Genomic DNA, 14,981 nt, shown 5'->3' with positions numbered 1-14,981 from the left:
ACTAATACGGAACCTTGGATGATGCGATGTCTTTATGCAACGTATGGTTATTATCTCACAAAATACTTGGATCTGCTGGATACGGTAAGTAAAAAATTGAAGAAAAAAACAAAACAATTAAAAACGTGTTAAGCCGGATATGGATAAATTAATCACCCGATTTTAATTAAAAATCCCCTCGACATACATACTTTTATTCAAGTATAAGCTGTTCTGGATCATATTTGATTCAGCTTCCGAGAACTCTTATAAAAGTCACAGTTTTAGTGAAATCGGACAATAAATACTCTTTTTTATGGGATTAAGAAACAAAATTGGAAGACCGGTCTATGTAGCAGCTAGCTAAAGGGTGATTTTTTTGAGGTTAGGATTTTCATGCATTAGTATTTGACAGATCACGTGGGATTTCAGACATGGTGTCAAAGAGAAAGATGCTCAGTATGCTTTGACATTTCATCATGAATAGACTTACTAACCAGCAACGCTTGCAAATCATTGAATTTTATTACCAAAATCAGTGTTCGGTTCGAAATGTGTTCATTCACCGTAACGTTGCGTCCAACAGCATCTTTGAAAAAATACGGTCCAATGATTCCACCAGCGTACAAACCACACCAAACAGTGCATTTTTCGGGATGCATGGGCAGTTCTTGAACGGCTTCTGGTTGCTCTTCACTCCAAATGCGGCAATTTTGCTTATTTACGTAGCCATTCAACCAGAAATGAGCCTCATCGCTGAACAAAATTTGTCAAAATTTGAACACATTTCGAACCGAACACTGATTTTGGTAATAAAATTCAATGATTTGCAAGCGTTGCTCGTTAGTAAGTCTATTCATGATGAAATGTCAAAGCATACTGAGCATCTTTCTCTTTGACACCATGTCTGAAATCCCACGTGATCTGTCAAATACTAATGCATGAAAATCCTAACCTCAAAAAAATCACCCTTTATATCTAATTATAGTCCGCTGTGGACCTTAATTGATTCAGGTGTCGGGATGCTTAATACAACAACTTCGTGCCGGGCCACAGAGAAATTCCAGGGATTGTAAAGCGGAAGAGCTTGCGAGACTAGGAACTACCCTACACATTCCAGGGATACTGGAATCCGTGGGTCGGCCTCTAGCGATATCTTAGCTTAGTAATCACGACCAGGCCCGAAATACAACGACTGATAAATGGTCCCAAAGAGGGGGCTGAGAGCATTCCAAAACAACTATGTGTCCTAATCTAGACTTGAAGAGGTCTACCGTTTTGCTGCCATTGGCCAGAATAGACGCCTCAGTCATTGTGTCCGTCATGACAGGTCACTACCTAATCGTAAAACATGCTGACAGACTGAAGATTTCCAGCAACGACTTTTGCAGAAGCAGTGAGGACATCGTACAAGAAGAGACTATAGAACACCTTCTGTGTGTGTCCCGCACTAGCAGTCAGAAGGAGTTCCATTTAAAGTTCTCATTTCTTTGAGCATCTCTGTGATTAAGCGGATGTAAACGTTCGCAAGTTATTGGGCTTTTTTAAGCGATCTGGATGGTTCAACGGTAGGAACTAGAAGGCATCTTCCACCTTCTGTCCCTGTGGTATCACAATGGACGAAAACGTCTAAGTGAGTCTGATTGCAGACTGACACTTAAACCTAACCTAAGCTAACCTAACCCAACCTAATACAACCTAATACAACTGACTGTTTCAAATTTCAGAGAAATCGGGTAATATACGCGGCTTTTTTGGGCTTAAGACTCTAAATCGGCAAATTGGTCTTTTTGGCAGCTGGTCTATATAAGGGTCGGAAGCGTTGATTCTTAATACAACTCACGTTTCAAGTCCCAGCAAAATGCAAATTTTGCCCATGAACATTCCACTAAGAAACTGATTCAACCGATTCAAGTTTAAGCTCAATGATAAGGGGCCTCCTTTTTATAGCCGCGTCCGAACGGCGTGCCGCAGTGCGACACCACTTTGGAGAGAAGTTTAACATGGCACAGTACCTCACAAATGTTGCCAGCATTAGGTGGAGAAAACCACCGCTGAAAAATTTTTCTGATGGTCTCGCCAGGATTCGAACCCATGCGTTCAGCGTTATAGGCGGAAGTGCTAATCTCTGCGCAATGGTGGCCTATTATGACCGCAAGACCTTAAATCAAGAGATCGGTCTATAAGGCAGCTATATCCGAATCTTAACCGAATTGGGTCAAATTGAAGATGGGGCCAAATTGAAGATGGATTTCGAAAGGCCTAACACAAATCGCTGTCCCAAATTTCAGCAAAATCGGATAATAAATGTGGCTTTTATGGGTCTAAGACCCTAAATCGGAGGATCGGTCTATATGGCAGCTATATCGAAATCTGAACCGATCTGGGCTAAATTGACGAAGGATGTCGAGGGGCCTAACATAACTCACTGTCCCTAATTTCAGCAAAATCGGCTGACCCTAAATCGGCGGATCGGTCTATATGGGGGCTATATCAAGATATTGTCCGATATAGCCCATCTTCGAACTTAACCTGCTTATGGGCAAAAAAAGAACCTGTGCAAAGTTTTACCTCAATGTTTTCATTTTTGAAGGCATGATTTCAATAGACAGACGGACAGACGGACGGACATGTCTAGATCGTCTTCGATTTTTACGCTGATCAAAAATATATATTCTTTATAGGGTCGGAAATGGATATTTCGATGTTTTGCAAACGGAATGACAAAATGAATATACACCCATCCTTCGGTGGTGGGTATAACAAGTAAAAGTGTGCTTAGTTCGGCCGGTCCGAATCTTACATACCCTCCACCATGGATCGCATTTGTCGAGTTCTTTTCCAGGCATCTTCACTTAGGCAAAAAAAGGATAAAAGAAAAGATTTTCTCTGCTATTAGAGCGATATCAATATATGGTCCGGTTCGGACCACAATTAAGTAAAATGTTGGAGACCTGTGTAAAATGTCAGCTTTTTCGAATAATAATTGCGCCCCTTGGGGGCTCTAGAAGTAACACAGAGAGATCGATTTATATGGGAGCTGTATCAGGCTATAGACCGTTTCAGATCATAATAAACACGTATGGCGATGGTCATGAGAGGATCCGTCGTACAAAATTTCAGGCAATTCGGAATTGCGACCTCCAGAGGCTCAAGAAGTCAAGATCCTAGATCGGTTTATATGGCAGCTATATCAGATTATGAAACGATTTGAACCTTATTTGGCACAGTTGTTGGATATCATAACAAAATACTTCGAGCGCAATTTCATTCAAATTGGATAAGAATTGCGCCCTCTAGTGGCTCAAGAAGTCAAGACCCAAGATCGGTTTATATGGCAGCTATATCAGGTTATTGACCGATTTGAACCATACCTAGCACAGTTTTTAGAAGTAATACTAAAACACTACGTGCAAAATTTCAGTCAAATCGGATGAGAATTGCGCCCTCTAGAGGCTCAAGAAGTCAAGACCCAAGATCGGTTTATATGGCAGCTATACCAGTTTATGGACCGATTTGAACCATACCTAGCACAGTTGTTAGAAGTAATACTAAAACGCTATGTGCAAAATTTCAGTCAAATCGGATGAGAATTGCGCCCTCTAGAGGCTCAAGAAGTCAAAACCCAAGATCGGTTTATATGGCAGCTATATCAAAACATGGACCGATATGGCCCACTTACAATACCAACCGACCTACACTAATAAATAGTATTTGTGCAAAATTTCAAGCGGCTAGCTTTACTCCTTCGGAAGTTAGCGTGCTTTTGACAGACAGACGGACGGACAGACGGACGGACATGGCTAGATCGACATAAAATGTCGCGACGATCAAGAATATATATACTTTATGGGGTCTCAGACGAATATTTCGAGTAGATCTCTCAACAAGCTGGCTGAACTGTTTAAAACTCACATGTTCTGGTTGTCGGGCCACTGAGATATTCCAAGAAATTGTGGAGCAGGCGAGCTATAAGTGCATAAAGGTTTAAAGTAATCGGGATGGTTTTACCGTAGATATCTTCCTTTGGTATCACAAAAACTTCTAAGTTAATCTATTGGCACAATGCCACTTAAACCTAACATGCAATCGGTTTCTCGACATCTATGCCGAAAATGGAACATATTTAGCTTCCATATGGATCGAGCATCCGATATAACGTTCTGAGCCTATAATGGACTGATGTGCCGATTAAGTGTCTTAAGCTCATAAAATTCGTATATATTGTCCGTATTCTTAGAAAATTTGAACAAGATAGGATAATATTCTTGATCAGAGTAAAAATCTAAGAAGATCTAGGCATGTCCGTCCGTCTGTTTGTTGAAATCACGCTACAGTCTTTAAAAATAGAGATATTGAGCTGAAACTTTGCACAGATTATTTTTTTTTTGTTCATGAACAGGTGAAGTTCGAAGATGGGCTATATCGGATTATATCTAGATATAGCCCCCACATAGACCGATCCTCCGATTTAGGTTCATAAGCCCATAAAAGCCACATTTATTATCCGATTTTGCTGAAATTTGGGACAGTGAGTTGTGTTGGGCCCTTCGACATTCTTCGTCAAATTGGTTCAGATTGGTCCAGATTTGGATATAGCTGTCATACAGACCAATCTCTTGGTTTTAGGTTTTGGGACCATAACAGACGCATTTATTGTCAGATTTTGCCGAAATTTGAGACAATGCGTTGCGTTAGGCTCTTCGACGTCCCTCGCCAATTTGGCCCAAATTGGTCCAGATTTAGATATAGCTGTCATATAGACCGATCTCTTGGTTTTAGGTTTTGGGGCCATAACAGGCTCATTTATTGTGAGACAGTGATTTGCGTTAGTCTCTTCGACGTCCTTCTTCAATTTGGCCCAGATCGGTGCAGATTTGAATATAGCTGCCACATAGATCGATACCTCGATTTAAGGTTTTGGGCCCATAAAAGGCGCATTTATTGTCCGAGAGAAAAAAAGACCCAAAAAGATTGTTAAATGTTAGCGGCCATATTCATAAAACTTATGTAGATTTGGAATAGGTTTATTTGACAGGTTTGTTTTATAGAACTGTTAAATAAACCTATTTTAAGGTCTCATTAGGTTTTGTGAACAAAGCCTTTTGTGCTTTTAGCCATTTTTGCTGGCAATCTTATTGGCTAAAGTTCACTTAAACTTTGTTTGGACTTGCTCTTATATCAATTTATATCAGTCCTTCGATTCTCTAATTGCCTTTTTAATTAACTTGCAATTAAAAAGCTATTTTATAAATATTTAAAACTTTGTTTTATATTTTTTATTTAAGTAAATTTTTTATTGACGCACATAATAGCTCATTAATGTAAATTTCGATTAAACGATTGACTTTTAAATTGTATTAAACAAAAGCAGAGCTGACACCCTGAAACAAAGTATTGCGCTTTGTTTTTTTTTTTTAAGTTCGTTTGAATAAATTTAAAAAAGTTGTTGATATATCAGAAATATTCACAAATGTAGGGTGTGGTCTTTTGATGAAATAGGGCATTTCAATTGCGAAGCTCATGGGAGTCCCTTGTCATTATTTTCAAAAAATTTTATTAGTGCGCCGATTTGGGCGAAGCCCCAAAGCCACCCGAAACAGACTGTAGACCGAGAGGGACAATGCGGGTTTAAAATGTACCTGAAGGAGCGACGCACCCCACAAAATGGAAGCTTTTGTTTTGGGTCTACTTTAACTAAAAACAAGTAAAAAGGCATTAAGTTCGGCCGGGCCGAACTTTGGATACCCACCACCTCGGGTATATATGTAAACCACCTTTCATCAAAATCCGTTGAAAATTGCATACCTTATGCACCATGGCAGAAATATCGAAATATATTCCGATTTGGACCAAATACCAATAAGTGCAGTAGCTATATCTAAAAATAAACCGATCTGAACCATATACGACACGGATGTCGAAAAGCCTAACATAAGTCACTGTGTCAAATTTCAAAGAAATCGGATTTTACATGCGCGTTTTATGGGGCCAAGACTTTAAATCGAGATATCGGTCTATATGGCAGCTATATCCAAATCGATTTGGGCCAAGTTGCAGAAAAATGTGGAAGAGCGTAACACAAAGCACTGTCCCAAATTGCGGCGAAATCGGACAATAAAGGCGCCTTTTATGGGCCCAAAACATTAAATCGAGATATCGGTCTATATGGCAGCTATATCCAAATCTGGACCGATCTGGGTCAAATTGAAGAAGGACGTCGAAGAGCCTAACTAAACTCACTGCCTCAAATTTCAGCGACATCGGGCAATAAATGCGCCTTTTATGGCCCCAAAACCTAAAACCGAGACCTCGGTCTATATTGCAGCTATATCCAAATCTGGACCGATCTGTGCCATATTGCAGAAGTATTTCAAGGGGCTTAACTTGACTTACAGTCCCAAATTTCGGCGAAATCGGACAATAAGGGCGCCTTTTATGGGCCCAAAACCTTAAATCGAGAAATCGGTCTATATGGCAGTTATATCCAAATCGGAACCGATCAAGACCAAATTAAAGAACGATATCGAAGGGCCTAAAACATCTCACTTTCCTAAACTTCAGCACAATCGGATAATAAATGTGGCTTTTATAGGCCAAAGACCCTAAATCGGAGGATCGGTCTATATGGCAGCTATAACCAAATCTGGACCGAACTGAGCCAAATTGACGAAGGATGTCGAAGGGCCTAACACAACTCACTTTCCTAAATTTCAGCACAATCGGATAGTAAATGTGGCTTTTATGGGCCCATGACCTTAAATGGGAGGATCGGTCTATATGGCAGCTATAACCAAATCTGGACCGAACTGAGCCAAATTGATGAAAGATGTCGAAGGATGTCGAAGGGCCTAACACAACTCACTTTCCTAAACTTCAGCACAATCGGATAATAAATGTGTTTTTTGTGGGCCAAAGACCCTAAATCGGAGGATCGGTCTATATGGCAGCTATAAGCAAATCTGGACCCATCTGGGCCAAATTAAGGAGGGATTTCGAAGGGCCTAACACAACTCCTAAATTTCAGCAAAATCGGATAATGAATGTGGCTTTTATGGGCCCATGATTCTAAATCGGAGGATCGGTCTATATGGGGGCTATATCAAGATATAGTCCGATATAGACCATCTTCTAACTTAACCTGCTTGTAGACAAAAAAAAAAAGAATCTGTGCAAAGTTTCAGCTCAATATCTCTATTTTCAAAGATTATAGCGTGATTTCAACAGACAGACGGACGGACATATCTAGATCGTCTTAGATGGAGAAGATGTAGTGCTAATTGACATTTGTCTCAAAACTTTGGATGTCAAAGTGGGTGGGAAAAACGTTAGCCGGAAGTCGATTCCACATACGAACGGTTCGAGCGAAATAAGAATTCTCTCTACAATGCATTGTGCGGTTCGCTGGCCAATCAATTACAAACGGGTATGAGTTCCTGGAAAGTCTAGTATCCCTGACATACATCATAACATCAGGAATAAGAAGACGAATATCAGACGAACACACACCATGAAAGTACCGATAGAACAGCGTCAAACAACCCACATAGCTATGAAGATGAAGGGATGCAAATTGGATACCCCACTGTCCCCAGTCAACGCCATTGCTCTCCTGCGTACATGGTCCAGTAGCTCCAGGGATGATTTTCAAGCTCGAGCCCATACATGTGAGTTGTACTCCAATTTTCGGCCTTATGAAAGTCGTGTGGATGTTAAGAAGATCAGACGGAGTTAAGTAATTCTTACACCGTTTAAGGAAGCCTAAACACTTGAATGCTTCTCTCGACACTTCAAATACATGTCAAGAGCAACGGACAACACTTTGTATTTTCACGTCCAAAACATCAAGAGCTTCTAATTGCTCAACATCTACACCGTTGATAGACAAAGATGTTCGTAATGGGTCAGCGAATCGTTTGTGTGACAACAAGCAGCATTGAGTTTTCCGTGCATTAAAATCTACTCGATTCATTCGACCGCACTCAGAAATGGCCAGTAAATCCTTGCAGATTATATCGTCCATAACCCGCCTCTTGTCCTCAAGCTCTCGAAGACTCGGCCTATGGTCGAATGAGTACGAATGACAGAGATTACTGTCGGATTCTGAGTTTTCGGATTCGATGTCCGACCCAACAGATCGTTGATGAAAATTAGAAAAAGAGAAGGTGAAAGAACAGAGCCCTGGGGTACACCTGCGGTCAATTTGTGCTCATTGGATGAGAACCCATCGAATAGTGCGATCTCTGAGAAAGGTCGAAATAAATCGAAGGAAGCCATTACCGACATCAAATGCGACAAGCTTTAATAGTAGTGCACCGTGCCAGACCCTATCAAATGCCTTGGAGATATCCAGAGCCACAAACTTACTCTCACCAAACTGGTGGATTGAGCGACTCAAACGTTCCGACAGAAGTGCCATAAGGTCGCCCGTAGAGCGATTTCTGTGGAACCCATACTGTTGGTCGCTAAGAAGGCCATTATACTCTAAATACCTCACAAGATGTTGATTAACAATGTTCTCCATGACCTTGGAGAGAGCGGAGCATATCGCAATTGGCCGATTATTCGCAGGGTTGTTTGCCTCACCCTTCTTGGGTATTGGCTGAACGTTCGCAACCTTCCAACGAGCCGGGAAGACTCCCGCACGGTAGGCAAGGTTAAAAGAAGGTTGCGTAAAGGACGAGCGAGCGTCAAAGAACACTTGCGTAAGACAAGTGTTGATATGCCATCCGGGCCCGGGGATTTATTTACGTCTAGATTTTCAAGAAACCTTTTAACTTCTCGAGTTCGAAAAAATATTTGGGGCATGACGCCAGATACATTTTCGATTAAAATGAGTGGTTGATTGCTATCCGGCAGGGAAGAGTCTGCAAATTTATTTAGACTTTTTCGTATTAAAATATTGACCGCTTCGGGACTGGGGAGGAAGTAGTACGAAGAGCAGAATGCGAAATGATGCTGAAACAATGCAGTGATCGGAGTTACCAAAAGGTGCAAGAGTATTAACTTCAGGGGTGTGAAGTTAAAAAAGGTGCCCTTGGACATATGCGATATATGTCAGTTCGTTAGCCAATACGTTCGAAAAGCTCAACGTATTGGCCCTCAGAAGTCGTATGACTCGAATGGGAAGCCAGGGGGAGTTGTGGATATTGAAATCCCCAGCGACAACCATTTCAATGCCGGGAAAATCTTTCAAAATATTTGTAATGGAAAAATTTCAGAGAGGGCGTCAAAGCCGTTCATGGAAGCTTCCCTCTCTGAGTTTGGACTTCGATATAAAAATCTCAAATTTAACCCAAAGGGAGTTAAATTCAGGATCCTGTGAGTCCAGGTATTGTCGTCTATGGAACACTACATCATTACGTACATATACCACGAGGCCAGGGATGTGAAAATCCCAGGGTACCACTACCATATCCAAAGTTATATCTCATATACAAGTAACAGTTTCAGCGAAATCTTGCAATAAATTCACTTTTTATGGGATTAAGAACCTAAATTGGAAGATCGATCCAGATGGTAGCTATACCAACATAATCTGATCTGTATCACATTTGGTTTGGATGTTGAGAGGCTTCTCACTATTCTAATTTAACGAAATCGTATAATAAATAAATCTTATGGGGTTCAGACACCTAACCGCCGGATCGGTCTATATGTCAGCTCTATCAAAATATCGTCCGATCTTAACCATATGTGGTTGGGATGGCGGGACGCTTAAAACAATTCACTGGGTCAAATTTCAGCGAAATCGGTTAATAAATAAAGTTTTTATGTGCTTCAGACCCTTAATCATCAGATTAATAAAATTCATAGTTCCGAATTGCATCAAAATTCGTTAATAAATGCGCTTGTTATAGTCTTAAGACGCTAAATCGGAATATTGGTCTATATGGGTCGGATTTCGAGGCCCCTAGTGCAAATCAATGTTTCAAATTTCAGCAAAATCTGAAGCTAAAGTTCGGTCTCTATGGCAGCTATATTTTAACAAAGCCCGATCAGATGTTGGCAGTCTTGATATAACTCACTGTTCAAAATTTCAGCGAAGTCGGGTAAATAATGAGCTAGAAGGAAATGGGCCTTAATTCAAGACTACCTCAAAAAAATCCAAATTCAATTGAAACCCCAAAATCGAAATTTTACTTGAAAAACTTAAAATGGCTGTATCTCCTAAACTATGCGTCCTAGAGGGAAATGGGCCTTAATTCGTGACTCCATCAAAAAATTCCAAATTTCACTTAAAATTAAAAATCGAAATTTGACTTGAAAACCTTAAAATGGCTATATCTCCTAAACTATGCTTCCTAGAGGGGAAATGGGCCTTAATTCGTGACTACTTCAAAAAATTCCAAATTTCATTGAAACCCCATTAAAAATCGAAATTTGACTTGAAAACCTTAAAATGGCTGTATCTCCTAAACTATGCGTCCTAGAGGGGAAATGGGCCTCAATTCGTGACTACCTCAAAAAATTCCAAATTTCATTGGAAACCCATTAATAATCAAAATTTCACTTGGAAAACTTAAAATGGCTGTATCTCCTAAACTATGCGCCCTAGAGGGAAATAGCCCTTTATTCGTGACTCCATCAAAAAATTCCAAATTTCATTGAAACCCCATTAAAAATCGAAACTTCACTTGGAAAACTTAAAATGGCTGTATCTCCTAAACTATGCGTCCTACGTGGAAATGGGCCTCAATTCGTGACTACCTCAAAAAAATCCAAATTTCATTGGAACCCCATTAATAATCGAAATTTCACTTGGAAAACTTAAAATGGCTGTATCTCCTAAACTATACGTCCTAGAGGGGAAATGGGCCTCAATTCGTGACTACCTCAAAAAATTCCAAATTTCATTGGAAACCCATTAAAAATCGAAATTTCAGATCGGTGTATATGGCAGCTATATCCAAATATGTTCCGATCTGGACCATTTTTGGTTTAGATACCAACGAGCTTTATAAAACTCATAAAGGGTGATTTTTTTGAGGTTAGGATTTTCATGCATTAGTATTTGACAGATCACGTGGGATTTCAGACATGGTGTCAAAGAGAAAGATGCTCAGTATGCTTTGACATTTCATCATGAATAGACTTACTAACGAGCAACGCTTGCAAATCATTGAATTTTATTACCAAAATCAGTGTTCGGTTCGAAATGTGTTCATTCACCGTAACGTTGCGTCCAACAGCATCTTTGAAAAAATACGGTCCAATGATTCCACCAGCGTACAAACCACACCAAACAGTGCATTTTTCGGGATGCATGGGCAGTTCTTGAACGGCTTCTGGTTGCTCTTCACTCCAAATGCGGCAATTTTGCTTATTTACGTAGCCATTCAACCAGAAATGAGCCTCATCGCTGAACAAAATTTGTCAAAATTTGAACACATTTCGAACCGAACACTGATTTTGGTAATAAAATTCAATGATTTGCAAGCGTTGCTCGTTAGTAAGTCTATTCATGATGAAATGTCAAAGCATACTGAGCATCTTTCTCTTTGACACCATGTCTGAAATCCCACGTGATCTGTCAAATACTAATGCTTGAAAATCCTAACCTCAAAAAAATCACCCTTTAGTTCTGAATTTCAGCGAAATCCGGTAATAAATGCGTCGGTAATAAATGAGCTTGTTATAGGCCTGGGTAATTAATGAGCCTGTTATAGGCTTGAGACCCATAATCGGCAGTTCGCTTTATATGACGCCTATAACCAAATATTGGGTTGCCCAAAAAGTAATTGCGGATTTTTTAAAAGAAAGTAAATGAATTTTTAATAATACTTAGAATGAACTTTAATCAAATATACTTTTTTACACTTTTTTTCTAAAGCAAGCTAAAATTAACAGCTGATAACTGACAGCAGAAAGAATGCAATTACAGAGTCACAAGCTGTGAAAAAATTTGTCAACGCCGACTATATGAAAAATCCGCAATTACTTTTTGGGCAACCCATATATTCGAATCGGTACCATTCGGTTCGGATATTGGCGGGCCTTATAAAACTCACAATGCTAAATTTCAGCGAAAACGGGTAATAAATGAGTCTGGTATAGGCTTAAGACCGTAAATCGATAGATCTGCTTATATGGCAGCTATATCCAAATATAGTCCGATGTGTCCCATTCAAGAACTTAACCTGCATATAGAAGAAATATGAGTCTTTGCAAAATTTCAACTCATTAGCTCAAATTTTAAAGACTGTAGAGTGATTACAACTGACGGACATACGGACGAACAGACACACGGACATCATTAAAACGTCTTAGAATTTTACAACGATCCGAAATATACATATTTTATAGGGTTGGATATGGACATTTCGATGTGTAACAAACGGAATGATACGGACCTTATGCTGGTCGGATGACTAGAGGCTTAATACAAGTCACTGTGTCAAGTTCCAGCGAAATCGGGTAATAAATGCAGCTATTATAGGCTTAAGGCCCTAAATCACTAGATCGGTCTATATGGTAGGTACATCTGAATAAAGACCGATCTGAACCACCTATCTGAGTCGGATATCCGAAGGCTTTAATCAACTCACTATTCAAAATTTCAGCGAAATAGAATAATAATTGCAGCTTTTATGGACCTAAGACCCTAAATCAGTAGGTCGGTCCAATTTTTACCAGATTGTGGCGAAAGGGGGTTTTAAATATACATCCGTAGTGGTGGGTATCCAAAGTACGGCCCGGCCGAAACTAACGACTTTTTATTTGTTATTTAATAAAAAAAAATATTCAAAAATTCGTTTGTTTTAATTTTGTTGCAGGTTTTCATCGTGTTGCGTAAGAAAAATCAGCAGGTGACATTCCTACATGTTTACCATCATGCGGGAATGGTTTTCGGAGTACATGTTTATATGACATTCCTGCCAGGTAGGTGTTTCCCTGTGATCTGTTCTATGTCATTAACTTGATGCACATTCTTTAGTCTATTTCTTATTCTTGTTTACTTCCTAGGCAGCCATGCCACCATGTTGGGTATCATTAATCTGTTAGTACACACGGTGATGTATTCCTACTATTTTGTTGCCTCGGTGAGGCCATCCGCTGCCACTGTGTGGTGGAAGCGTTACATCACCCAACTGCAGCTGTTCCAATTCGCCTATTTAATATTCCATTTTTTGCAAGTGGTTCTGAACAACTCATGCGGATATCCCATATCGGTGGCCTTCACTGGATTCATGCAAAACATCTTCATGTTTGTCATGTTCTTTGAGTTCTATTACAGAACCTACATGAAAGGTGACAAAAGGAAAGCTAAAACGCCAATCAACGATGAGAAGCAAGACGAGCTAAAATCAAGTTAGTAACTGCAAAATATCATACAATTGATGACGAAATTTTGTTGTACTAATACAACTAACTATTGATAATGTTCGAATATAAATTAAATTTATGAAATAGTAGATATGTAACTTTTATCATATAATATGATAATAAAGATATTTTGTTTTTGTTTTACTTACTTGTAAGGGAGCGTTGGGATTTGATTTTATATTTTTTCAATAATATGTAAAAGTCTGTAAATTCGACCGAATAGGGATTTGAGAATACGCCGCAATGCATTTTATGGCTTGCTCTATCTATTTATGAACCAATCAGAGCCTTAGCTGTGGAAATAAAATGAACTTAAATAAAATAAAATTAAAAATATTAAAAGGCGTTAAGTTCGGCCGGGCCGAACTTTGGATACCCACCACCTCGGGTATATATGTAAACCACCTTTCGTTGAAATCCGATGAAAAATGCATACCTTATGCCCCATAGCAGCTATATCGAAATATATTTCGATTTGGACCAAATATTAATAAGTACAGTAGCTATATCTAAAAATAAACCGATGTCGAAAAACCCAACATAAGTCACTGTGACAAATTTCAGCGAAATCGAGTTTTTAGATGCGCCTTTTATGAGGCCAAGACTCTAAATCGAGATATCGGCCTGTATGGCAGCTAAATCCAAATCTGAATCGATTTGGGCCAAGTTGCAGACAAATGTCGAAGAGCCTTACACAGCTCACTGTCCAAATTTCAGCAAAATCGGATAACAAAATGTGGCTTTTATGGGCCCAAAACCTTAAATCGAGATATTGGTCTATATGACAGCTATATCCAAATCTGAACCGATCTGAGCCAAATTTACGAAGGAAGTCGAAGGGACTAACAGAACTCACTGTCCCAATTTTCAGCAAAATCGGGTAATAAATGTGGCTATTATGGGCCCAAGACCCTAAATCGGAAGATCGGTCTAAATGACAGCTATATCCAAATCTGGACCGATCTGAGCCAAATTAAGAAAGGATGTTGAAGGGCCTACCACAACTCACTGTCCAAAATTTCAGCAAAATCGGATAATAAATGTGGCTTTTACTGGCCTAAGACCCTAAATCGGCGGATCGGTCTATATGGCAGCTATATCCAAATCTCGACCGATCTGCGCCAAATTAGGGAAGGATGTCGAAGTGCTTAACACAACTTACTGTCCCAAATTTCAGCAAAATCGGTCGCAAAAGCTGGACCTATCTAGGCCAAATTAGGGAAGGATGTTGAAATGCTTAACACAACTCACTGTCCCAAATTACAGCAAAATTGGATACTAAATGTGGCTTTTATGGGCCCAAGACCCTAAATCGGCGGATCGGTCTATATGGGGGCTATATCAAGATGTAGTCCGATATAGCCCATCTTCTAACTTAACCTGCTTGTTGGTAAAAAAAGAATCTGTACAAAGTTTCAGCTCAATATCTCTGTAGCGTGACAGTATCAATATCTCTGTAGCGTGACTCAATATCTCTGTCAACGGACAGACGGACGGACATGTCTGGATCGTCTCAGAATTTTACGCTGATCAAGAATATATATATTGGGTTGCCCAAAAAGTAATTGTAGGCGCTAATAACTCGACTTGTCATTTCGAGTATCATTAGCACTGAGTATTTGAGAAGGAGTCAGTGACACCTGACTCCCGACCCCTCACTGAAACTCTGCTCGCCA

General features: G+C 39.7%; 1 protein-coding gene across 1 annotated transcript in view; it reads left to right on the top strand.

Annotated features, from left to right (window-relative positions):
• The window catches only part of LOC106090379 (elongation of very long chain fatty acids protein 7), a 14,043-nt gene extending 590 nt beyond the window's left edge, over nt 1–13,453 (top strand). The window contains exons 3-5 of the mRNA XM_013256548.2: nt 1–84; nt 12,756–12,861; nt 12,946–13,453. The exon at nt 1–84 is cut by the window's left edge and continues 60 nt beyond it. Coding sequence (XP_013112002.1) covers nt 1–84; nt 12,756–12,861; nt 12,946–13,295 — 540 coding nt within the window. The 3' untranslated portion in view covers nt 13,296–13,453. The remainder of the gene's footprint in view (nt 85–12,755; nt 12,862–12,945) is intronic.
• Nucleotides 13,454–14,981: the final 1,528 nt, after the last annotated feature.

Source organism: Stomoxys calcitrans, chromosome 4 (genome assembly GCF_963082655.1).
Source record: "Stomoxys calcitrans chromosome 4, idStoCalc2.1, whole genome shotgun sequence".
Taxonomy (NCBI): Eukaryota; Metazoa; Arthropoda; class Insecta; order Diptera; family Muscidae; genus Stomoxys; species Stomoxys calcitrans.
Note: the sequence above shows the minus strand (reverse complement) of the source record. Positions and strands in the feature narration are given on the sequence as shown.